General features: G+C 37.9%; 2 protein-coding genes across 2 annotated transcripts; one reads left to right on the top strand and one right to left on the bottom strand.

The window, feature by feature from the left end:
- Window positions 1-739: 739 nt before the first annotated feature.
- On the bottom strand, window positions 740-24,115 carry LOC307023830 (receptor activity-modifying protein 2). The gene is made up of 7 exons (XM_079657418.1): window positions 23,851-24,115; window positions 10,080-10,202; window positions 7,932-8,221; window positions 7,602-7,694; window positions 5,875-5,955; window positions 4,801-4,942; window positions 740-1,488 (listed from the first exon to the last, which is right to left on the bottom strand). The coding sequence occupies exons 3-7, from the start codon at window positions 7,966-7,968 to the stop codon at window positions 1,245-1,247; spliced, it is 597 nt and encodes a 198-aa protein (XP_079513544.1). The 5' UTR covers window positions 7,969-8,221; window positions 10,080-10,202; window positions 23,851-24,115; the 3' UTR covers window positions 740-1,244.
- Window positions 16,705-27,145, top strand: ccr10 (chemokine (C-C motif) receptor 10). The gene is made up of 2 exons (XM_079657417.1): window positions 16,705-16,845; window positions 25,987-27,145. Exons 1-2 carry the CDS (start codon window positions 16,821-16,823, stop codon window positions 27,132-27,134), a joined length of 1,173 nt encoding a protein of 390 aa, XP_079513543.1. The 5' UTR covers window positions 16,705-16,820; the 3' UTR covers window positions 27,135-27,145.

Raw genomic sequence — 27,145 nt, 5'->3', positions numbered from 1 at the left:
ACACACACACACACAAACACACACACACACACACACACACACACACACACACACACACACACCCACACCCACACCCACACCCACAAACACACACACACACACACACACACACACACACACACACACACACACCCACCCACACACACACCCCCACCCCCCCCCACACACACACACACACACACACACACACACACACACACACACACACACACACACACACACACACACACACACACACACACACACACACACACACACACACACACACAGGTTATTTGCATCACAGCAGTTTCCTTATTCACACCTACACCACCCAACACCACACAGTCAAGCCCTCCACTTTCTAGTCAGTCTAGCAGGATTTCCAATAAAACCTACTCGTTTTAATTTTAAGATTTTAACACATCATCTCTCATAAAGGGTAAATGCACTGATCCTCATATAATATATTTGATGACTCTAAGGATTTATATCATTGTTAAATTAACAGTTCACCACAAACTCATATAAACATATTTTCCTCTTCTGTTGTCTTGCTATTTATTAATGAAGATGACTTTGTGTTGGAGATATTGACCATTGAAATGTCTACCTTGTCTTAAAAATAATGAAACTAGATGGCACACACACACACACACACACACACACACACACACACACACACACACACACACACACACACACACACACACACACACACACACACAGGTTATTTGCATTACACGAAGACACTGCTGTCTGAGAGAGACACATTTATTACACACATAACATAAACACAAAATATAAAGATCTGATGATACAGTAAGCTGGTTTTGGTTGCTTGTCAAAATCAGGCCAAACCTGCCTAACTTAACCTATAATATCCTCCCAGATTGCATCATACAAAATACACATATTCTCAAAATGATAACATGTACTGTGTTGAGGCTCATCATAGCATGATTTGTATTTCTTTATATAAGATAATTAACCTTATTAGTCCATCATGTAAATGTTCCTTATTTAGCCAAAAAGGCAAATTTTCATCTGCAGTCCCTGACAGGTTGTTAGCAATAGAATAAAACAAACACAATAATGTAGACACACAAAAAAGACATGAGCACGGTTTAAACCATAAGGAAAATGACACACTATTCCAGCAAATAGCCCAATTAAAATATTTTATATACCCAACACGCAGAAGGACCATACATAAGTTCTGATAAAAGCCAATAGGCACAGACACTATGAGGATCTAACATGACTTACTCTTGGAATTTGCTTTTGAACACCACCAGATAAACCAGTACAGGGATGAGGCTCACAGGGATGAGAGTGAGGGCGATCCAAACGCCCTGAGGTGCATCCTCTAATGGAATCTCCATAGAGCAGTTGTTGAAATACATAGTGTGGATGGTGAGGAAAAGCTCTTGGATGGTGGGGTTTGGGTAACGACAGTTAATTGAATTTACCAGACGCTCCAAGCATGTCGTCAGGGTGTTGTATGGCCTGAAGAAGAAACATAAACCAATGTATTAATGATGAACAACCCTTGATTAAACAATTGCTTCTTTAGTCTACTGTTCTAATAATTATTTCATAAGTGAAGTAATTTATGATGTCATTGTCGTGACTGTGATCTCTGGGAAAATGTGGAAGGCAGTTGTTACTGTTTTCTGATGTTTAAATTGAACAAAGGGTTTAATAATTGCGAAAATACATGACAGATGATACATTTTGTGTGATAGAAATGTAAAACTACAACAATTGGAGTTGGTTTTGGTATTTTAGCAACAGTTTATTTTACTATATTTACATATATTTCATTAAATAAACAAACAAGAAAGGACAGAAACAATTAACTGATTGTAATCAAAGACTTATGAAGCCAAAAAGAAAAGTAGCTGTTAAAAGCTTAGAGGGCTTTTTATAATGAAGAGAAATAGTTAACATTATATTTTTAAGTGATCCAATTTCATAAGAAGTGGGATAGACAATACGCACATTCAGGTAAAATACTCACTTGAAGTCTAACAGTGTCTAATTTTATAAGAAGATAGTGATTTTGAGAAAGCACTTTTGAAATGAAACTCTTATGTTGGAACATGAAGCACTCGAAAAGTGTGGCACATCTATCTGCGACTTGAAACTAAACTGTTGTGGTCAAGCTATTTTCTGTTTGAACATAAACAGAGCAGAAAGGATTGAGTCTGTGCAAAAGGGTGGGAAAAAGGAAGAGGCCATTTACTCAGATTTATTCATTAACTCTGCAGAGGGAGGCACTAACTCATGCTGCAGCCGTGTACTAGGCCCAGTCCTGATGATGGATATTTCCCAGTCCCCCATTGCCGTTCAAGGTGCACTGTTGTTAAAGGATAAGGCTGGTGTTTTTCTATGTTGTCAGTTAATCTTGTGATAGGAGTAGAACAAACAATAGTCTCAATTCTTTCGGAATTCTCTATTCTGCTGCTCTCAGTCTCAAGCCAATTGCTTCATATTGAAGAAAAGTGTAATGTAATATTTAAAAATATTTATTTCCTTTTTAATAAAAGAATTAAAAAAGTGCATTTTTTGAGTATTTATTTAATGTAATTATTTTTTAGTTTTTATTTATGTCCTAATTGTAATGCATATTAAGCATCATTTTTTTTATTATTATTATTCTGCAGCCCTCTTTTAATGTCTTAAACATTTTTAATTACATTTCCTCAAATTAGTGAACAGTGCCTCCCTGTTTTTTTTAGCAGCTGTTAAACGTCAGTGTGTGTGGCCAAAAAGGGTAGTGCATTCACGTCCCTCAACTGAGGGAAAAAGTTAGTTGGAAAAAAATAACAACAGTCAGAAATTAACCATTACTTAAGTACAGTACCGTACTTTATTCCTACAAACAAACACGAGAAAGTGAAAAGCATAACATTTTTTGAAACTACTCGAGAGTTAGTAAGCTAGTGGCACAGTGTTGCTTATAATAGCTAACATCAGCTAGCTAGGAAAGATAGAGGGCAGGACAGGAGGATGGACTATGTTAACAAGCGAACAATAAGTGTAGCGGTGTATAATTATCAACTGTGTCATGGATAATATCCAATTTGTCGTCGTGGGAGAAAGGAAAAATGGCTTTCGGCGTTTAACGAGAGTGAACTACTTTCTTTGTCTGTTTCTGCCTGATGTCTGTCCTGAAAGTAGGTTATTTTTGTATGTATTTACACAGTGTATGGCTGTGTCTGTGTGTCATTTATTTTATCCCTTGCTGTGTCCTTTTTTGGTTTTGGAGGTTGTATTATTATTAACTGTATCTTGTTTGCTTGGATAATGCTGTTTGTGGGAGAGTCTGTTTGTGACCTGTTGATGTGCAGATGATCTGCTAACGTTAGCTGCATGTGAGAGATTATTCATTCATTAATATTATAAACATTCACTGTGCTGAGCACTGTTGACTCTTCATGCATTTACTCAACAAACTGTATTGTGATTAAGTACAGCTATGAGGTATGCTTATGTATCACACCAGTGGCAGTTCTAGACCAATTTGACAGGGGGGGCCAGGCTGGGGCCAGTTATTTACTGAGGGGGGTCCAATAAACGCAGGACGAAAAAGGCAAAGACCGTATGAAGTAATTGCGCATAAGAAAACAATGCAATATAGTTATTGGTATTTGTTTCATTTCACATTATTATATGCCTCCCTTTAACCTTTGTGTGCTGTTTGGGTCTGTGGGACCCGTTTTCAGTGTTTACTAAAATAAATTGTATGCAATTTAATTATTTGAACCTGCTTTATTTGGGGGTGGACCTCACATGCTCTAGGGGGGTCCGGGGGCATGCAGCCCCCGGGATTTTTTTTTTTTTAAATGTTGAAGTGAAATGCACTTTGAGCACAAAATGAATTTATGGATACAGCTCTCAACACTCAGATGAAAGGGAGCTGTATACTTCTCAATAATCCAAACATCTTTAGAATATGATCACAACCAATAACAAATCATTTAAACTAGTTTATTCTTATCTTATTTTACCTATAGTTAGCATTCTTTCTTTTTATTTATGCATATTTTACTAATCTCTCCCCTTTGAAACTGTTTTTTTTTTTTTTTTTTACTGTCCTACAGTATACATTGGAATGATTTCTTACTTAATTGTTTACAACTATATTAAATAGATAAAGGTGTGCTCGCTCACAGAGGCTGTGTGCTCCTTCATAGCGATGACGGCTTGCGTTAAAAAAAAAAATGTGTAAAGTGGGGGCTATTGAGGGCTTGCGAGCTACCGGTAGCTCGCGATCAACGTGCTGGAGACCCCTGCTCTAATGGGTCCGACTAGAATGGCAAATATCGTTAGTTCCGTCTATTCCGTCAGCCAAGAAATCGTTTAATCATAAACTTTTTCATGGGGGGCCACAGGGGGGTCCAAAGTCAGTGTTAGGGGGGCACTGCCCCCCCCCCCCTAGAACATGTATCACACCACCCCACTACATTTTGGGTTGAAATATTTTACTTTTTAGTCCATATTTGCTGTAATAAATGTCTAGAGATGCATTAATCAATTGATCTTGCAGGGATCACTTAGCACCAGAGGCTAGCAGAGAAAAAAACCTATGGCAATCTTTCTTATTCTGGAAAATTGGGTAGTTTCACTAGACAATGGACAACTAATATACGTTTGCATCCTGGATAAACACATTTATCAACATCAACATTCACAATCCAATAATGTACTGGTCTTTCTGGTATTGTGTGTATTCATCAGAAAACAAAAGAAGCTTGTGTAAAAGTCAAGCCATCAAGAACAAATGTTACCCTGTAGATATTTGGTATTCCTTACCTGATTATATTGTCAAGCACACATCTGTCTTCTGTGCTGGATGACATTTCCTTGTGAAAAAAGTCCCCACAAATGTGAATCGACTTTTCCAGCACGGACACATGGCAATGGCTGCCTGACATTTCTTGGTCCTGAAATCTCCCTGCAATAAATACAAATATATATTTGAGACATGCATGAACCAAAAGCAACAGAAAAATACAATTAAGGCTATATCATAACGCACAAACTGAGTGTTTTGCTAAATTAGATGTATGAAAGTGGATTTAATGTGTCAAGCGCCTTAATATACAGTACAGCTACTTTGAATTGACTCCCATGTCATACTTTTCATGTCATAAGCTTATTCAGTAGACCAGTACACTACCTGAAAGCGATACATTCCTGATCACATCGTTTTCAAATGTATTTACTTGCATCCACAAGTCTTTTTTTCGTCCCATTGAAACAAACCCTGGAGCATTAGCACTCTTAGTGCTGTTTTTTATTGCGTAGTGTTTCTGCGGTAAAGCCAAAATCCATTTGAACCAATAACTCAAAGCGTCCATTTATGTGTAATTTATTTGGTTGAGGTGTTTTCTTTTCCTGTTTTGGTGACAGGTGAAAAAGTTGCCAATTCAAGTGTTTGCTTAACCTGAATATGATGAATTAAGGTTTTATCAGACCACAATTGATTCCGTAATAGCTGGCTCCGTGGTCCCTCTGCCCCAGGTGATTAGTTTGAGGGTCAGAGTGGGGAGCAGCTCCGTATTCTCCAAGCGCTGCCACTGTTTACTAGCCTGCTTTTTATCTTCAGTAACCAGTGCAGAATGGAAGCACTGTGGATTAAGCAAGCTACCAAGCTATCTACCCAGCCCCTAAAAGATTAAAACATTTTGTATCGTTTGAGTTTTGCCTTTCTGAACGCACACCAGTCAGAAAATGTAAACATGTAAATAAAGGTTTGAAATGAATGTCATCCTCCTATTGGTGCCATACCTTTGGTGTGAAACCACCATTAAGTAAGGAATTTTAAGGAACTGATAAGGACTGAGGGGTTTCCTTTCTTCGCACAGAATGAGTAGAAAAACTCACCATCATCCTCTGTGAAACCAGATGTTTGAGTCTTCTCTTCTCGGTTCAAACTGGATGTCGAGTTGCCTGTTTCCATTGTACCTGCTGGCAAAAAAGTATTGTTTTTATTTGAGCGATATGCTTCATATTTGGTGAATGAATGATATCCAATCCACACAATGACAACATCATCTTATGAACACGGCAAAATTGCATGTGTGAATCACAAATGAAGAGCTAATCATACAATTAGAGGGAAACGTGATCAACAAATCAGTTTTGTTCTATTGGCTTTTGCAAATATCAGGACTTCCTGCTTTTCTTTGTGGTATATTTAACTCCATTTTGGTAATGGTTTTGACATAACACTTAGTTATTGATTGTCAGACAATTAATTGCAATTTTTATAATTGATGAATCATTGAACCAGGTCCGGTTCTACGGGGGTGCATAAGGGTGCATTGCACCCTCAGTTGAGTCGTTGTGCACCCTCATTTGAAAAATGAAAAGTGAAATGAAAAGTGAAAAAAATGACATTTATAATAACAATAATAATAATAATAATGTAATAATACGAAGAATATGGTTGAACTAAAATCAATTGTAATTGTGGTTAAATAACATTGTCTGCTGCATTTATTTGGTCAATTTAAACGGTAAGTAACGTTATTATGTCAGGTGCGCGTGACCTGTGCCGCTGCGCGTTCATCATCTGCAAGGTGCTTACACAGCAGTCAATGATGGACATCAGAAAATGGTTAAAACAACCAGCCCTAATCACCAGCAGTAACACTGCATCTACTGCAGGTAATAACAGTTCAGATCATGGGGACATTGCGTTACCCGCGGCCACTGTCGTGGACACTAACGCCCGACTCGCCGGCTTTCCCCGCCTCTCCCATGGAGGCGGAGCAGCCGCAGCCGTCTTCGTTGCCCCAAACACCGCCACCCCTCAGCGGCCCGCAAAACAGAACCTGCTCAGGTATATTTAAAAAAGTAGCCAACTCGCCTGTACAGTGGGGTAAGGCGCTCATTTTGCAGCTCATGTTTTCAAAACAGAGATTGGCTGGAATATTCATGTAAAGAAGATGCCATCTTCTGCTATGCATGTAGACATTTCGGTTCAAGTAAGTCAGATGCCTTCACCACGACTGGCTACAACAACTGGCGCCATGCTCTTATAGGCTACGTGATAAGGGACTGGGAAGGCGTGAATCAAGCAAAGAGCACATAGATCCATAGATCTCTTCATTTTGCTCTCAAAGTGCACCAGATTGATGCTTTTAACTTCAATATTTAAAAAAAAATCTTCCCGGGGGAGCATGCCCCCGGACCCCCCTAGAGGAAGTGAGGACCCCCCTAGAGGGTGTCAGGTCCACTCCCCAGTTATAAAAATAGCACTTTACCACTGCACCCTCTCTAATCTCAGATGCACCCTGAGTCATTTTGTTCTGGAACCGGGCGTGCACTGAACCTACATTTGACATAAATCGCGTACATTTAACTAGTTTTAGCTTCTGTTCTGGTTTCAGAAGTAAAAATGTGATGGTTTTTCTCAGTCTTTAATATAGAATATTTTAAGCTTTTTAATTATTGTGCAAACATAATTAGAAATCTGATGTAATGGAAATATTAAACTATCTGACATCTTACATACCAATTGACAAAAACCAACACTGAAAATGAAGAAAGTCAGTAATTGCAGCTCTGCTCATGCACAGAAAATGAAAACAAAAGGTCAGCTTTACTGTTGTTGGTTTTGAACTCATTGGATGTTTGGTTCCTCAAATCTCTGCTCTTCTCTTCCTCTGTCATGTTGGCTGTTTGTGATTCCACATTATCTGTAGAAACGGATTAAATTAAGCAATTTAAAATCACACAAACATTTACAACCCATTTAAAAAAAGCACTCGTACCAGCCTTTTCTTCGCCAAAACTAACCCCCCACCTTCTTCCTTTATCTATCCCACACACGGGGGAAACAATGGACATTTGGCAACCCGATAAAACAGGAAATACTAAGAAATAAAACATCATCAAACTTAAACCATTGAGTAAAATAAAAGTTGTATACGTACTGAGGATAAGAACAGGAATAAGCAGGTACAGGATCATGGTGCAGCGGTCAGGGGATCAGCAGTGACTTCAGGGTCAGTCGGTGACCTGAGTTACCATTACTGAAGCTCGAGGTCTGAGAGCTGAGTGGCTTGAGGAAGCCCATCCCTCTTTATCTTAGCACTGCTGTCTGGGTTTGTTGTGCATGTGCATGGCTGGGTTTATTTATTCTCCCCTGATGAACAGATAGAATGATAGCAGAGAAAGAAGTGATGAAAGGGAGATAATGTCCTCATCATGAATTTAAGGTATCCTGTGGAGGGGTAAGAGGAGGAATCAATACAAACTGACTGCGCTTACATAATATGGTATTACTTATAACTTTTACATTTTTTTTATTTTTAGGACTTATCATTTTTTCACAGCATCGCAGATTTACTTTTACTGACAGCTGCCAAATAATGCCAGCACCTTCATTTTAAGTCAATATAATATTTCCAAAGCTCAGACTGCTACTGTATGATTCTTTACACATCATAAATAAGATGTGACTATTAAATTGAACAAAGTTTTTAAGATATATTTTATAGAGTTATACTTCTTATAGATTACTAGAGTCATCAAATTATTCACAGATATTATTTATCGGCTCAGGAAATACTGTCAATTAAACATGCATTCATTTTTTTTTTTGCCACTTGGAGGCAGCACATGTAGCAGGAAAAGCATTACATAATATGTATTTCTGTAGTTTGCTAACATTTTAGCAAAAAGTTAACTTTACATCCAGCAGACACATTCGTGTTCAATTTGAGTTGTCTCCAATATATATATACTGTAATATATGTACGGTAAGATTTCAATTGAACCAACTGATGGGAAATATTCTGGCTAAATATGATCTTTGTTTATTATTGAGCTTGAAAACAATCGATAAAAAGGCTTTTTAAAGAATTACATAATAATGTAGATTTCTAATTTATCGAAATTATTTTTGACAAATGTTAATGCCTTCATAACCGAAGGGCACCTATGACGCGCACGGTAATGGCTCGTTTTTAAAGGATATGCAACAGCTGTTAATAAACTCTCTCCAGCGAGAATTAGCACAACAGGAAAGTCAGTAAAAGTCCGGTCATCAGTGTGACGATGTAGGAGAGACGATAGACAGGTAATATTCATAAAGTACCGCCAGTTCGATATAGTACAACCTTTCACCAAACTAACTAGTATTGACGTTAGGCCACAGTTAGTTCCTGTCGTTAACTCATCCTCCATCTTTCTTTGTGGGGATGTACTGTAGGTTCTGTCTTTGTGCAGGGAGTAACTGAAACCTTTTGTTCTTTTTACTCTGAGCGCAGCCTTAAAGATTGACTTTTATTTGTCTGGTAAATACTGGCTAATAGAAACACTGTATATAACCGGTACTTTCTACTCTGTTTTGGTCTCCTCCTGGGGGAAATATCTGTCTCTTAAGCTTCTCCACCAGGTATTCTCTAACATTTTTTATCTTGAACGATAAGCAGAAAGATATACTATTAATCATTTTTTCTGCAGTCAAGTGACTGGTGTATTATCAGATGTTGTTGGGGCTTATTTACCGAGCTGCTCAATTTGTCATAACATGAAACAGTTTTTTTTTCTGGCTTATCTAAAACAAATAAAAAAAAATTCAAAGGGAAATACCAATACAATCAATCTCATATCAGGAATGTTGCAAGGGGAAAAGATGACTTAATCTTTCTTATTGTCAGAGAATCCTGTGTGCAGTCCCTATACCCAACAATTAGTTATTCTTGCCAAGTATTATCTGTATAAAACGGATATGTTCCTGTTTCACAGTGCTCTATTGTTGGCCAAAAACTTTTTAAAACATATTATAATCAGTAGAACAGTTCTTTAAGGAACACACTGAGCATTAAACGCAACTAAAATGATATCAGAACGGTCTTTAGGAGGAATACACACTGTCAGGGAAGAGAAATTCAAAGAGGCAGACTCATTTATTTTAAGTCTTTGATTTGTCCAAATAAGGTTAAGTTGACTTGAATGACATAAGACTAACTGCAAGCCCATATTTATCAGTTAAGTAAATATGTGTTGGTATGTGCTTACAAACTCCTGTTGGCCATTAACTCATGATAATACAGTGATATAAGTGTGGGACTGACCTGCTGTTGGTGGTATTGTGGGTAAAAGGAGGCAGCACGTCCCTATTTCCTGCTCTTGTGCAGATAGTCAGTGAAAACACTCTTAAGGGATTTCCTCCGGCATTTAGCAGCAGGGAAGGCGGCCTGGGTAGAAACATGCCTGGAATCAGGAAGCTGCTGCGACATACAGTAAAACAAAACCTCCTAAAACACATTAGCAATACCTCAGTGGGCTCATAGAAAGCTGTTTGAATGAGGACAAAGTGCAGCAATAATAATGCAGACACAAAATACCAGCACCACGTTTTCTGTTTTCAAACCATGTTGGTTTCTTTTATTTTGAAGAAAATGTGATAAATCTAAACACTGAAGTACTGTATGTATTTGCCTTTAACATACAAGTCTAAAACAACAACCTCCTGTGTTTTGTGGTTTTTAATGAGCAGGAAGTCAGAGCTTTTTGTCATGGCTTCTGTCTTTACTTCAGCTCGGAGACTTGGAGCTTTGCCACCCATGTTGAAAGACATTTAGGGACATTTTTGGAAGTCAGAAAAGCAAGTCAAGGATGTTGATCAACCAAAAAATAACATCATGACACCTGACTACTGTTTTTACAGACTTTATAAATGTAAGCACAATTTGTGTTGCATATTTACACAGTTTTTACATTAACTTGCTTATCAGTTTTGCACTTTTATATATCTGTGTTTTTAGGACAAACATGCTTCTATATGGGACATTTTCATTTAATACAGTATGCTTTTTATAGTCTGTATCAATGTTAATGCTTGGCCCAAGTAAATGTTTACCTACTTTTTTACCTCAAAAAGGCTCATGCCACCAGAAAAAGTGTCTTATTTAGACTCACTCACATCCCGTCTTGCTTTTTGCCAAGTTAGCAGATTGTTTTAATTGTTATTATTGACCTTCACCCCATACTCATTATTCTTACTTTTTACCGAACAAACCGTTTTCTACAGGCACATTTTACCGGCGTATTTTTCATTATTTTTCTACTTGTGATAGCCGGACACGACAACCTGTGCAGCCCATGTATTGATTCCATCCGATAGCTGCTATAATACAAAACAAAACGTCTGCCTCTCTCCACAATGATCAATAACAGTGAACGGATGGTCAAAGTAAGGCACAAATAAACAGAATCACACAAAGGCTGGTTAGTGTTGCCTGACTTTATAAAGTGTGTTTATAAGCACTACTGCTTGTAGGCAGGCATGACGAGACTCTTCAGTCGACCCACCTTCAGGGGAGGTGGGTTTAGTTTCCTGCACGCCTCGACGTAAGAGAGACGTAAGCGACGCCGCCTCTTAGCTCCGAAGCTCTTGCCTCTAGACCGACAATTTTTTGGAGCTGGAAGTGAACCGGATTCCGGAGCGAAGAGGCGGCCCCGCTGCGGTGTGAACAGGAAAAAACGGTACTTTTCAGGCTCCAGCTCCGAGCCAGAGCTGAAAACGCGTTGGTGTGAAAGGGGCATTAGTATCAGTTCCTTCTCTGCAGAAAAGAGACTGCAGCAGACAGAATGACTCATAACATCTTAACACTTATCAAACTGCCTGTTACTTGTTCAACATCAAATAAAACCACTACCCGTTCCGTACTTCCCCTGCAAATACCTGTCATACTGAGAAAATAAAAATATGGTAACACTTGACATTTTTTATAAGAAGGACGTTCTGACTAAAATGTAAAATATGACATTTAATAAGAGAAAAACCCCTACATATATTTTGAAATGTAATATATTTTTGAGGTATTTTTCAAACTGATGGCTTGATTTTGAATCCCAAGTTTACTTTTTTTAAATTAACGTACATTTGGCATACATTGGAGAATTTCTCCTTCTGTTAAATGGAAAAAGTGTTTTATTTCTTTAAGTAGGGTTTAAAAAAGCAATGTTTTGAAAACGTATAATCACAGTTCAAATGATATCTTACAAATGACTCAGACTTTGAAGAATACAGATATTAGTAAAACACTCAGAGACAAATCCACTGCCAGCAACGTGACTATCTCAGTGTTGCTGCATAACATGTAGCCTATATACAGCTCAGCCCACCTACAATTTAAATAAAGCCACTTAAACACTTTTTGAGTTGTAAATGTATATTCAGTGATAAATGGCTTTATATGGTTGCACAGTCCTTGTTTGAGTTGTGCTATTGCTGCAATAATCACTACAGCTGGTTCCAAATCGCCCTCCAGTGGTGAATTTTTGCATTTTTCATTTTGTTCTAAATAATGTGGTCACCCACATTCTTGCTCTGAAACTCTTTTTATTTCTCACCATTCCCCCTTGCTCTCTACACCTTCAGCGGCTCTTGTTTTAGAATCACACAGACAGACAGTAGGAGGCTTAAAGGAAGTTGCTTTCTATTAATAATGGATACTCTTCTGTATTTCAATTACCCCACCTAATAAGTGCAGTGCTGTAAAGCAAATTGCAGAAATAAAATGAAAATGTAATATTCATTAAAAAAAAAAAGAATTGCTGCACTGAATAATTAATTACTAGTCAAAATGATCTTTCTTTTTAAGAAGACCTGGAATCTGTACTGTCCAACAACCTAAGTACTGTTTTTTTTATTTGATTAATAACCAAGGCATATTTTATTTTATAAACGTTGTTCTATCAATTTTTTAAATATAAATTGAGCCTCACATTCTTATTTATATTTAAATAACAATGAGAGATTTACTTGCGTGTTTTACAGTGGTAAATAGACAAGAGAAACAAACTAACAGGCTAATTAGAAGTAGTTCTGAATGCTGGTCTCATATAATATTCACCGCACATTTTGCAATTCTGATTATGTTATCTGTACTGAAAATTGGGATTGCTGCTTTGGAAAATTAAATATGACCAATAATACTCTGCCATGAATACTACCATTCATATTTGTATACATGTTTAACACCTCTAAATATGGATTGCAGTCCAGTGCAACGCCACCTGTAACGCTGACCTCCGTGATTATTTAATTAACCCTAACCCTAACCCATTTCCAAAAAACCTAAACATTATAGGCATCATAAAAATAGACTGTGCATAAACAGTAGTATTGGACTGTGCATGTATATTTAATGAGTAGTCACTGAGAGTACAGCCTAATTCATCAATATATAAAGCAAAAAGCAATATTATGCAAAGAAAATATATCATGAATAAAATACGAGTTAATGCAATGGCAACAAAAGTATTAGAAAAACGATGAAAACAGCTACAGACAAACATTGCAGTATGTTATCAATAAGCATGAGAAAATAAAAGGTTTCAGTTTGCTTTTGAATATATAAGTATCCAAAAGCTTAACCAAATCTGGATCACTCACTGTGTACAAATGGAAAACCTCCATCTGAAAGTGAGTTTTGTAATTGATGAGCAGGTCAAAATGAAATGACTATTACCAAAACATATTCTGTATTTTACATGTTGCTCTGTATAGGTCAGCGGTCGGCAACCCGTGGCTCTTTAATCCCTCTGCTCTGGCTCCCTTGAGTTTAGACCATGGTTTAGACATAAATAAGAAGGAAATTAAATACAAGTATTTGTAGGACTATTTAAATGTTGTTGCATTGTTGAAAATGTTTCGTATCTTGTATTTTGAGGTGATACTGTTACACATACATAAAAAACAAAACGGTTTTAATTAGGTCAACTCAAATATGCGTCACATCCTGCTACGGTCCCGCACCAGCGCCTTTTCTTGCAGGTGAATAACCTGACCCCCGGCTCGATGAGCGAACTATGGATAAATCAAAGAAAAGAAAAGTATCGGAGGAACAAAGGATTTAATTCTGCTTGGACAGAGTTATATGCTTTCACAGCAAGCGATGCTGGCTTACCGGTATGTTTGATATGTGGAGAGAAGTTGTTAAAGGTTCTGCAGCCTTTACGTATTGGAGGAACAAAACGGAAAAGGAAGACAGCTGACGACCTTCAGTCATAATTCAATCAGTTAACTCTTTTTAGGGTGCAGCTATATTTTATTTATTTCAAAGTGGGTCAATTTATATTGTATTTTTGTTCCTTCAAATGTGCAGAGAACTCCTGTGTTTAATTTAATTTAAAGTAGGCCTGTGTATTTTTTTTTTATTCTCCTTATAAGAGTTATTTGTTTCTTATTAGGGGTTAACAGTTTTATAAATAATAAATGCAAACAAACTGTAGTTTGTGTGTATGATATAACAATAAATACAACTTTATAAGCTATCAAATATGTTTTGCGGCTCCAGACAAAACAAATTGTTGGAAAAGGGGGCAAAATGGCTCTTTTGGTCAAAAAGGTTGCAGACCCCTGGTATTAATTACAACTGACCTCATGAGTTATAAGGAAAGATTATGGTCACTTATTTTAATTATCCAATACATTTTTTTGTTATCCTTCAAGCACAATTGAGATAAAATCAAATCTCTCTGCCTCAAATGTGGGAGTATTTGCAGTTTTTCTCCTATGTGATATTATATTGAATCTACTTAGATGTTGCACTGATGACTGGCATTTATGATTTTTCATGGCAATAAGTAAATCGTTTTTTTTCATCAAAGAAAACTTTAAAAAAAACGTAATAACATGTATGATATAAGATCAATAAGCATTTTATTAGTGACCTACTGACATAACTGCCAATCTAATAGCTTTTAATTGTGCAAATAATTTCCTGATGAATGGCATATCAATCCTCTAAAAAAGCATTGATGACATTTTTCTGTTGAACAGTGAAACATTTTTATTATATTCAACTCAGAAACTCCTTAACAAAGTATGCATTATGAGACCAAATAGTTATCTGAAACCTAATGAAAATAAGTTTTTTTAATACATTCAAAAAAAGCAAGTAGTTCTGAGTAATGTTAAAGCTTGATGGGAACCATTTAAGAAAGAAACAGCCATCCTGCTGAGGAGCCAATCACTGTTCAACCTGGTTGTTGTGTTTACAGGTTGAACACTGGGTCACCAGTTTCACACTATAGTTTACAATAACCACATATACAAAACCACACTGTGGAGCAAGAACAGTCAACACCTGGGCCAAGCTGTAACCATGCCAAACAGTTCTCATGGGCACAATCCATTTATCAAAAAATTGTAAATTTTTCTCATGCTCTGGTGCAAACAACTGAGGCAAACATTGTGGTTAAACGATCATCAACGTTAACACCTCTGTAGCCATCTCACTATATGTTTTCAGCGTGGTTTATCACTCACTTTGTAACACTTTCACCACATGCACAAACACATGCTAATAATGCTATCTGTTCCATTTGAGGCAGATGTGTATAGTCAACCATTTACCATATTGGTGATATGTTTTATTATTCTAATCATAATCTGGATATTCATTTCACTGTATGACTTTTAGTAAGAAAAACATTATGCTGAACTCTCGGTAGATCTGTCCGTGGCTTTAAATACAGGGCGTCTTTGTGCGGTGCACTGATTAGCACTGTCGCCTCAAAGCTACAAGGTTCTGGTTCTAATTTGAATTATCTCTTACAGTCCAAAGCAATTACGGTTTGGTTAAAATCTTAAATATCCTGTGGTTATCAGTATGTGTTAGCCCTGTGACTGAATGGCTACCAGTACACCGCTTAGTTGCTTTCAAAGTGACAACCATGAAACCTATCACGTAATAGGTGAGCTCTGCAACTATTTTCATTTTCATTTTTATCGTTTTGTCATTAAAGACATTTTTATTTTTTGTAACTGCTCCTTAAAGTAGATGTATTTTTGGTGTTTCTGTTTTTATATCAGTATTTGCATACTGAATATCATTGGGACTTTTTGAAGCTGTGATTGGAATTTCACATTATATTATACAATAAGGAAATAAATCGAACATGTCTTGATTTCTATAGAGTGGGGCAGGAATGAGTCCATAACCCAGAGATTAGTTAGTATATTAGCACTCCAGGGTTCCCTCGTCTCTTTGTGAACAATTTTTTATATTTTCATCACTGCACCACTATTAGTATAGAAAGAGCTCAACTAAATGCAAGTTCAGCTTTGAATATAGACAAAAATGTTGCTCTTGGGACCTACCTCTAAGAAGTAAGAGGATCAATTATTCAGAGCTGAATCAGATAGAACTTTATTTTTGCCTGATTATTCAACAAACAGTCATACAGCCCTAAAAATAGGTCAATGCAAAGCTGTGAATTTGTTGTGGTGCCAGTCAGCAGACACACCCTCATGTTTTCACATGTTGGTCGCCCGTTGAACCTGCAGCTTGATGTTGTGAACTTTGTGCCTTTTGTGCATTTACCTGAAATGTGTCTCCTTTCTCCTTATACAAGAACATATATATTTGTTATTATAAAATGTAGAGCAAATCAAACGGTGATTGTGGAAATGTAAGATAAATCTACTTAATACAGATTGTCATGACAAATATCTATGTGCAGTTGCAGTGTTGGATACATGCAGTATGGTTGCATTGTTCTGTTGACTTAGAAGTAACATAGTTCAAATCAGGATGCCAATAACACTTCTCTTAATCAGATATTTTCCAAATGAGAGATCATATGCATCCGATAGAGTCAGTCTCAGAGATATGACAGTACCACATGTGCCTCATCACATCCTTCTGTGAATTCTTGTGACACAAACAACCAACCAAAGGTCAGCAAAACACAGAGCTGGTTTCATTGGCTGGGTAGGGTTAGGGTTAAACCTTCAGGCTTGTTTTTAAGAGTGGCAGGATCTGTATCTCTACCTCAGGAACAGGAGGAGGACTCTGGACATGCTGAACTACTCAAACAGCACAGGTAAGGTCACTAAGAAATTCTGGGGACTTTTCAAATAACTGATTGACTGTTTCACTTTGAATAAATATTGTTAAGAATACCAAAAAATTACTATTTTTAAATGTACACATTGAATTAACATGACTATTACTAGATTACATGTACCCATTTTGAATCAATACACATTTTATTTGATTGATTTAAAACCTCACTATTTAAAATGAGTTATAGAGAACCGCAGTCCAAAAACCCGGAAGTAAGTTAGCATTTTTAGCACTTCCGGTTCCTTCCTCAAAAAGCAATGCATTTTTTCCATAGGGTTTTGGAAAATAGCTCGAAATAAGGTCTGTGGCTGACACAAATTTAAGAGATAAATCACGTTTTGTTCTACGACATTAAATACATCAGCAGTGACCCGACTGGTGATTTTTGAAGAGTTTACGTGTCTGAAAAACGATGGTTGTTACCGAGTGGCTGAATAGGACTACAGAAATTGTCGAGGCCGTTGTACGTCATTACGCCGAACACGTAAACACTCCCGCTAAGTTTGTTTTCCCCTGTGTTCTGCTTGAAAGCAAGTAAATACATGCCTATCTTTAGTATCTGTATATCTATATCTGACCATTAGAATCTGTATTTTTGAAATTGTCGTTTTTAACACCGTAGTTTTACAAATGATAGAATAATTAATTACCAGTGTTTTCCAATTTTACTCGGCAGTTCGTTTCCTTAGCTAACGTTAGCTAAAGCTAGCGCTACTAGTTAGCTACGCAATGGTTTGTTGCTTTGCTCCGGGTTGCAGCCACAGGTCTTCGCATGAAACGTGCTTGTTCTATCGTTTCCCGGCCAATGTTTTCCAAAGGAGAGTCTGGATTCGTGTCATGAGGTAAGCTGACGTTACATTTTTGTCCATGTCACGGTGAAATGTAAATGATGGGTAGTGACTGTATCGGCGTTTTAGAGATGGCGCTGCTGAAAAGACCGCAACATAAGTAAAGATAATGAATAAATCCTATTAAAACCTGTGTGGCTTATATGATAAGTCTAATTAGTAAAAGCAGCATAACGTTTCACCATGTAACTAAAGATTGTAGTCAGGGAAATCAGTTTGACATATTGAACTAATAACAAATCACCTCTGGCTGGCAGAAAACTCTCTGCTCCATAGCTTCTGTTGGACGTAAAATCACATGTACATTTATATTCAATTTAATATCCCATCCCTCACATACTTTTGTATATATAATAACTTATATTTTATTTTTCTTGTTATGCTGCTGCAACACAAACATTTCCCAAATTGGGATCAATACAGTAATATCTTATCTTAATTAATTAAGAAATACAATTATTATAATTAGTGGAGCAGCTGACACCTATTTTCAATATGGATTAATCTACCATTTATTTCTTTAGTTCAATTTTGATCTATAAAAATGTCCAAATAGTGAAAATGTTCACGAGACTTATCAAAGTGCAAGGTTATATCTTTAGATGTTTTGTTTTAGCCTATGTACTAGTACAGGGGTGGTCAACCCGCGGCTCTCGAGCCGCATGCGGCTCTTTGCCTAGTTTCATGCGGCTCTTCAGTTCATATTGAATTTTATATGTGTGAGTTTGGGGGAGAGACACTGACTCCTGACTAGTGTTGCACGGTGTACCGATACTTGAAAGGTATACCGCGATACCCTGCCCTTAAAAACGTTACTATTCCTCCGTTTCATTAGTATGGTACTTTTAGAATGAGGGGGGAAAGTACTCCGGTGAGAAAGCGCTGTTTTAATAAGACCCGTGTGTGTTCAGCGCTCTGCTTCCACCCCCTGCACTGCAGCCGTGCCTACAGTCCCGCCCCTTTCAAGCACGCTCTAAGTCTCTCCCCTCTCTCGTGCACGCGCTAGCTACCAGAGCATGTGAGAAAAGGAGAAGCATGGCTGCAAGTGGGAGTGCAACTGCTGCTGCGCCTCGGCTTGTTGACAAAAAAAGACGCCAGAAGCGACATTTTGATGTATTTTAGCTATATCTCTGACAGTGAGGGCAAGCCTACGGACACCACGAGGCCTGTCTATAAGAAATGTTTTAATTGTATTTAATACGAATTCTTGTCATTTCTTTTATTTATTGTTCTCATTGTTTAAAAGTTTGTGTTATAGTTCTGGTTCTGGTGTGAAATAAAGCACAATAATTAAATGTAAGACTTTCGAAAAAGAATCGGAATTCTTGACTTGGTATTGAAACCAAAATGTTGGTATCGTGACAACACTACTCATGACAGTTAAACCTGATATTTATTAGGTCTGTTAACTATCGAATGCTGATAATTCTGACTTAATTTGGCCGTTAAAAGTTGTTTGGGCTCGGATAAAATCGCTCTGTTACTTTCGTCCCGGCTCTCCCTACGTGTGTATGTGTGGTGTCAGGTGTCAGTATGAGAGGATGACAGCGCGTCTAATTTTGATGTGGCCCAAGAGCCAATCACAATAATACCTGCGATGCAGTGAACCAATCACCTTTGGGGGGTGGGAAACCTATCGTTGATTAAACATTATCCAGTGTTTCCCCTACCATTGTCTTGGAGGGGCGCTGCGCTCCGCCAACTGAGCCCCGCGCCCCCCCCCTGAAATTCAAGGTGTTTAAATAATATATATAATTTTTTTTAAATATATATATATATAGCACAAAATTGCAAATAATCTATAACTACAGTACTGTCACTTTTCACATTGAACATGTGCTCTTTTATTAAATAAACTAAACGCCTTCATTTTAAGTTGTGAGTTTAGTGTTTTTGACCCTAAGAAACATTAAGCATTAATCAATAACAATAATCCACAGCTCCTCTCTCTGCTTCAGAGGATTTAAAAAATATATATCCCGATGCCACAAAAATGCATCAGTGACGTGGTTGAAATCTTGTCTCCAGAAAACAAAAAACTGAAACAAGCGGTATCAGTGACTGTGTGTTTGATGTGGCTCTTTGCAGTAACATAGACAAAATGTGGCTCTTAACCTCTGAATGGTTGGCCACCCCTGTACTAGTATGTCTTAATGCTCTTATATGTGACGGGGTGACTTCCATGAAACTAATATTTTATATCTTCCCAACAGACGAGCTGACAGGAAACCTAACACTCTAACAACCACAACATTGCAACATCCTCCACTGAATGCACACGTTTAGCTGCCTTTGGCTTCTTCCACTGACAGGGGGTGTCAGTGCAGCTGAAATTGTGGATGGCAAAGATGGCTAATGCAGCCGCATGACTGCATTTCCATTCTCCACGTGGGCATTCACATTTTGTGGAGAGAATTCCCTCTTCTCCTGTAGATACCTGTGGTGGTGGGATTGTTTTATTATTTAAAATATATTTACATTTGTAATGCCTTCCCAATTATCCCTTTAATTGTTTATAGCCTACTGTATGTTTATTTCATGGATATTTCTGTGTTTTCTGGTGTGTAATATTTGTAATCTTGGGGCCTCTTCTCTTTAACTTCTACATGCTACCACTGGCTCAGATAATGAAGAACAACAAAATAAGTTACCATAGCTATGCGGATGACACACACATTTACGTAACCATTTCACCAGGAGACTATGCTCCAATTCAAACACTGAGTAAGTGCATTGAACAAATCAATGACTGGATGTGTCAGAACTTTCTCCAATTAAACAAAGATAAAACTGAGGTAATGGTTTTTGGAGCCAAGGCAGGACGTTTAAAAGTTAGCGCTGAGCTTCAGTCTGCAATGTTCAAAACAACAGATAAAGCCAGAAATCTAGGTGCAGTCATGGACTCTGACCTGAGTTTCAACAGTCACATTAAAACAGTTACTAAATCAGCTTACTATCACCTAAGAACATATCTAGGATTAAAAGACTGATGTCACAGCAGGATTTGGAAAAACTTGTCCATGCTTTTATCTTCAGTAGACTGGACTACTCCAATGGTGTCTTCACAGGTCTCACTAAAACATATATTAGAAAGCTGCAGCTGATTCAGAACGCTGCTGCGTGAGTCCTCACTAACACTAAGAAAGTGGATCACATCACTCCTGTTCTGAAGTATTTACACTGGCTTCCTGTGTGTCAAAGAATAGATTTCAAAAATACTGCTGCTGTTTATAAAGCACTGAATGGTTTAGGCCCAAAATACATTTCTGACCTCCTGCTAAATTATGAACCATCCAGATCTCTCAGGTCTTCAGGGACTGGTCAGCTTTCTGTCCCCAGAGTCAGAACTAAACATGGAGAAGCAGCGTTCAGTTATTATGCTCCAAATATCTGGAACAAACTCCCAGAAACCTGCAGGTCCGCTGCAACTCTTACTACTTTTAAATCCAGCCTGAAGACTTTTCTTTTTGTCGCTGCTTTTAATTGAACTATTCATACCTTAGAGTGCACTGTAACTTTTATCCATGTATTTTTTCTTTTAATGTTTGATTAGCTTTTCTTTTTAATGACTGATTTTAAATGCCATTTTCTTAATGTCTTTCATTTTTTGTAAAGCACTTTGAATTGCCTTGTGTTAAAAAGTGCTATATAAATAAACTTGCCTTGCCTTGCCTAATAAAGATATCATGTGACACATAAAATGGATTTGTTGATGGGAATGTATGTGAATAAATTAACTCTAGGTTAACGGTACTCTTGCTATCACTACTCACCGACACTATAAACCTTGTCCCTCATGCTAGCCCTGACAACACCGGTAAGCACACCTTCATCTAGGCAGCACTGTTTTACGTGTCCTGACTTGTAGTGGTTCTCCCCTATCTACACTCTTGTCATCTTTGTAAAACGATATCAGACTGGTAATTGACACAGCCATGACTTCTAGTTAAATTCAGTGTGGCTAAAATGAAAAGCTTTGTTAAAATATGCAAGCGCGCGAAAGTCAAAGTCAGCTTTATTGTCAAAAATTCTACATGTGTTATACATCCAGAAATATCGAAATATCGTTTCCCACAGTGTGACATGTATACATAAAACAAAACAAAAAGGGCCTAGATAACCGGGGTATACAGTTTTTAAAATGTTAATATATTTAAAGTGTTCAAAGTGCAGTTTCAGTGCAAGTCAGCTGAAACGATCTTAAGTTGGCGTGACGTTGAAGTCGTGCGACCCTGCTGCTGTACTGGCTTGTAGTTCGTCTATAGCATAGCGTTAGCATTTTGCTTCTGGTGACTAAATTTATGATTCGAAAATTATAAAACTAGGGTTGACATGTGGAGATTATCCGGCTGAAAGAAACGTGATCCCTCTCTTAAATGTGTGTCAACCACAGACCTTATTTCGAGGTATTTTCCAAAATCCTATGGAGAAATTGCATTGGTTTTTGACAAAGGAGCCGGAAGAAGTTTACTTCCGGGTTTTATGACGCGTCACTGCGGTTCTCTATTATGGTGAATCACAAATTAGAGCCTACATAAATCGCTCATATTCTTTTAAATTAATATAAGAATCTGTATACATGCACAAATAAATGAAGAGTTGTCAAAATGATTATCTTTTTAAAATTATGGCAGCTACTGTTAAAGAGATTTACTGCAAGGTCATTCCCTCGTGACAAGACTCATGCCGGTAACAAGGGAAAAATGAATAATATTATTTTTCACCCAGCTGCTTCAGTGAAAGAAGAAGAGAAACTGACTATTGGCATGTTTCATGTGTGCAGATGTTAAAGCTCCTCACGGCTTCCCTCATGCCAACAGCCTCGCTGACACCATGTGAACAATGACTGAAATATATATAACTGCTTCCCACTCAAACTGTACAACAACAGACCTGGTTGCCAGATATGAGTTCACTTTCAACCTGACTGCAAAGGAGTTGTTATTTCATTGTCTCAGATACAGTGAGAAAGGATGCAGGACTGGCTATAATATTTAAAATAAAGTTGAAAGTGTGACAATGACAACTGATGGCAAATGTGTAGAATGTGTCGAATGTGTTAAAATCTTTAAATAATTTAAATCTGCAAACAACTTCTTGAAAAATGTAAAACCTTGGAGCATAAAAAAACAAATTCAGATTTCCAACTTTAAAAGTCATCACGAATAAAAAGAAAAATATACTGGTTCTTAGAGAATATTATAATAAAACAAAATGTGTATTACCATGTATTACTTGAGATGTCAACTGCTTTGGAAATAGAATAGAATGTGATTTATTTAAACCTAATTTAGTTTTTAGACTATTACAAGGGTTATAGACATCTGGTAATTATCCTTAACAACGTTAGTTCACTCTAAACTGTGCGTAATGCATCAGCACAGTCCTGGCATTTTTTGCACGCACAGAACACAATTCTATGGTCAATAATCTTTTGAATTTTTTTTTTAATTGAAACGTTTCAATGACAAAAAGGAGGTTATGGGACTGTTATGATAAACCTTTTTTACACAAATATCATGCAATGTGTTTCCCTTTAAATATGATGGTCCTCCAAGAATTTGAAAGAGAGAAACGTTTGTGAAACTTGGCATGGATTATAAAAACAACAATTATAGACTTTGTGTACTTTCACACGTTCACACTCTCCTATCTCCACTCTAGCTGTTATAAAATGTTCCATAACAGTGGAGTGTATTATGACTAACACTATTAGGGTAGATTTAATGCTACATTTTGGAAGCCTCTTTTACAGATAACCTCTACATTCATTACATTCAGTATACATTTTCGTTATAGCCAAAGATAAAGTTAGATGTTTGGAATACAATAATTCGTTTTTTCTTTCTGCATTTAGGGCGCACATATGATTGAGGAAAGAGTGAAGAGACTTTAAGCCTCAATAGGAGTTGAATTGACGGCCCAGAACATATCATCGGCATAATAATTGACATTAGAATACAGTGAGAGATGCGGTTATTTGATAGAATTGTAAATAATAGTGGACCAAGAGTTGACCCTTGTTGAACTCCTTTACACATTTTTGGCAACCTAGATTTAAAGTATGATTAGAACCATTGCAATATAATCTTATAGACTGCAGTTTGCTGAAGATGTTTTACTTGGCAAATTACCTTATCAGCGTATTGTTGTTTCTCTTAGCTTCAAGGGAAATACCATCATCCACCATCAAATAGATATAAAAGAATAAAAGATAAACAGAAAAATGTAATATGCGCATAGTTTTGCAGACATAACCGAGTTGTACAGTGGAAGATGAAATGACAAAAGGTGATTGTGGAAACTGCCTATAAAGGCTGTTGGCACGCGACACTGACTGATATGTAGAGGCTTGCGCTACCCGCGACTTCCCCTGTGCCAACGACCTGGTGCCAGTGGCACGCAACCCAGTGCAAAATGACTCAAATATCACAGAAGCTAAGTGAAACTGAGAAACAGAGCGGCAGGTCTCTAACTTTCAATTCAATTGAGAAGGAGTTGCTATGTCCTGATATAGCGACATGAAGTACATTTTTCTGCTTAAAATCAAACCAGGCGAATGTTCATAAGAAACCCCATTTTTTTTAAACAATGATAAGTCCACACGATTTGGTTTCACTATGGCATTTTGTAGAAGCCCAGACTGACTCAAAATAAAAGATAATCATAGCAGCCGTGCTGCAGAAGTTCTTTTACCGCTAACACGTGGCTTTGTAGTGACACATCACAATTGATGCCAGATGTATTGATCAAAAAGATACCAATCCATGAAAGAAATGTCTTAATGACATGGTAAGGAGTGTCAAAACTCCTAGACAAAATTGGCCCCATCAACCCTTAAATTCGGTTTACATTTGTGGACACAAGACAATATGACCATTCATTGGGTAACATGTCTCAGACCAGTTTCATGGTAATTCAACAAATACTTTTTCGTTAATTTAAAAAATATATTTTTAAAAAGATGAAAAGTCAGGGGATCACCAAAGCTAAACATTTTCACAAAAGAATATTCCAAGCTTTTTTTCAATAGTATCACTCTTCTTCTTTAGCCTGTTAAGCCCCTAACCCTAAGCCCCCCTCGGCGGGGGCTTTGTTTTTTTTTCACGACATTGTGTCTTAGGTCATCTTAATATTTAAGAAACTATTAATGTGTTGTACCAGATTAACGGGAAGAATCTCAGCTAACTGACGATACAAACAATTTTTACCAAAACAAAACACAAGTCTCATAAGAAGCATCTAAATTACCCCTGAACGAAAAATGCTAACGCACTTTGGCACAGAACTCAAGATAAAAGATACCCTTATTACTTATCGTACATACAAGATATCCGATTAAAGCTGAGGTTCCACAGATTATTTAGGTATTAGTATCATCACTGAGCGATCCGAACTCGCAACAGCGGAAGCAAACACAGACATCACAACACGTACCTTTACGGAGCTTTTACGAGAGATCGTCTCACCGTAGCTGTTAATCTGATCAAAAGACTTGTTCAATGGCATTAAAACGAGAAAAAACGGGGCTGAATCGGTTAATCCATATGTTGATAATGTTTCTGTGGATTTCTAAAAATTATTTATAATCCATAATTACATTTTTATGTAAAAATCGGAGAGTAAAAGTTAGCTGCTAATGGTAGCCACCAGAGTTATCGCAGCTTCCGGTTTTGGCTATGCGGCAGTCTCACACATACACATTACCAAATAAGGAGTATGTGGGAGTTCCCCTCGATTCCATTGGCTCTGACGGTTAGAAAGAGATGTCAATCAGCAAAATCGAGCAAGGGGGGCCAGAGATATGGAAAATCCACCCAAATGACCCCAGAAGTGTTTTTTTTTGTTGCTAAATCTCTCTAAAAAGGTCAGATTTCACTTGTTTTGCATCAATCTTGATACAGGGTACTTATGTGTTGTAGTTTGGATTCCTAAAGCTTTTAGTCTACCATCCCATCATTCAAGGGTGGTTTTCACTATAAGTAATTTTTTGTTTTTGGACGGACACAATAATTTACATTTTTTTACTGTGCTCAATCTGAATTTAGTTTAAAATAAAAACATCCATATTGATTCTGACACTTCTACATCCAACTCACAGATGTAACCTTGCTTTTAGAAAAAAGATTATTAATTTAACCCTTTTTAGAAGGGAAGATATGGTCATTTGTTCTGGGAATGTCATTTTCGAGCCTGAGACCTGAAAAACAGGCTCGGGGCTAAACAAGTAGAGTTCTTCTTTCAAACCTTTCTTATTTTTTCCCCACCAGCAATGGAAATCCACCATGATGACTACAATGATTACCCAGAAACCTATGACTATTCAAACTACGCATTGGGGAATATTAGTAACTCCACAAACTTCAACGAGAATGATTCTGGCCTTTGTGATCCTGAAGATCAAGAGTTCACCATCAAAATGTTCCAGACCTGCATCTTCTGCCTGATTTTCCTGTTGGGCGTGGCGGGTAACTGCCTGGTCATAGCCACCTTTGTTTTTTCCCGCCGTTTCCGTCTTCGCTCCATGACCGACGTCTTCCTGTTCCACCTGGCGCTGGCCGACCTTCTCCTGCTCCTCACGCTCCCATTGCAGGCTGTCGATACGCACCTGGGCTGGATCTTCCCTAATGGCCTTTGCAAGGTTCTGCGTGCATGCTACGCTATCAACACATACAGCGGGATACTCCTGCTAGCCTGCATTAGCGTTGACCGCTACATTGTGGTGGCACGTGCCCAACAGATGCACCGGCTGCGCAGTCGCATTGTTACAGGCGGGAAAGTTGCCGCTGTTGCTGTGTGGTTTGTTGCTATGCTCCTGAGTTTGCCTGAAATCCTCTACTCTGGAGTGTTAGTGTCTTGGGATAAAGCATACTGCGGCATGCTAAAGCGTGGAGCAGTCAAGATGTCGACCAACGGAGCCATCATTGCTGTCTTCTGCCTGTCCTTCTTCATTATGGTGACATGCTACTCTTTGATAGCTCGAGTGCTGTGGGAAGGGAACAAAAATCGGCGGGGGAAGCAGTGGCGTCGGCAGCGCACCCTGAAGCTGATGGTGGCGCTGGTGGTGGTGTTTCTGGTGTTCCAGCTGCCGTACACTGTGGTGCTGTTGCGTAAAATGACGGGGCCGCTCTGTGCTCTGCTGCTGGAGTACATAACCTGCACTCTCGCGTACTCTCGATGTTGCCTCAACCCTATCCTGTACGCTCTGGTAGGCGTGCGCTTCCGTAATGATGTGGTGAGGCTCATGTGGGATTCAGGATGCCAGTGGGGGGTCCGGTCAGCGCAACAGGTAGTGAGTCCCTACTCCATGTCCCCCACCTCCCCTGCTCTCACTGTGTTATCAGCTTGCTCACCAGCATCCCCTGAAAGCAGCAGCTCCATGTCTACCATCAAATGTCAGTTTCCGGGAACCAAATAATACTTAATGAT

Source organism: Notothenia rossii (assembly GCF_949606895.1).
Source record: "Notothenia rossii genome assembly, chromosome: 11".
In the NCBI taxonomy this organism is placed as follows: domain Eukaryota; kingdom Metazoa; phylum Chordata; class Actinopteri; order Perciformes; family Nototheniidae; genus Notothenia; species Notothenia rossii.
The sequence above is the reverse complement of the archived record's forward strand: the minus strand, read 5'-3'. Positions and strand labels throughout refer to the sequence as shown.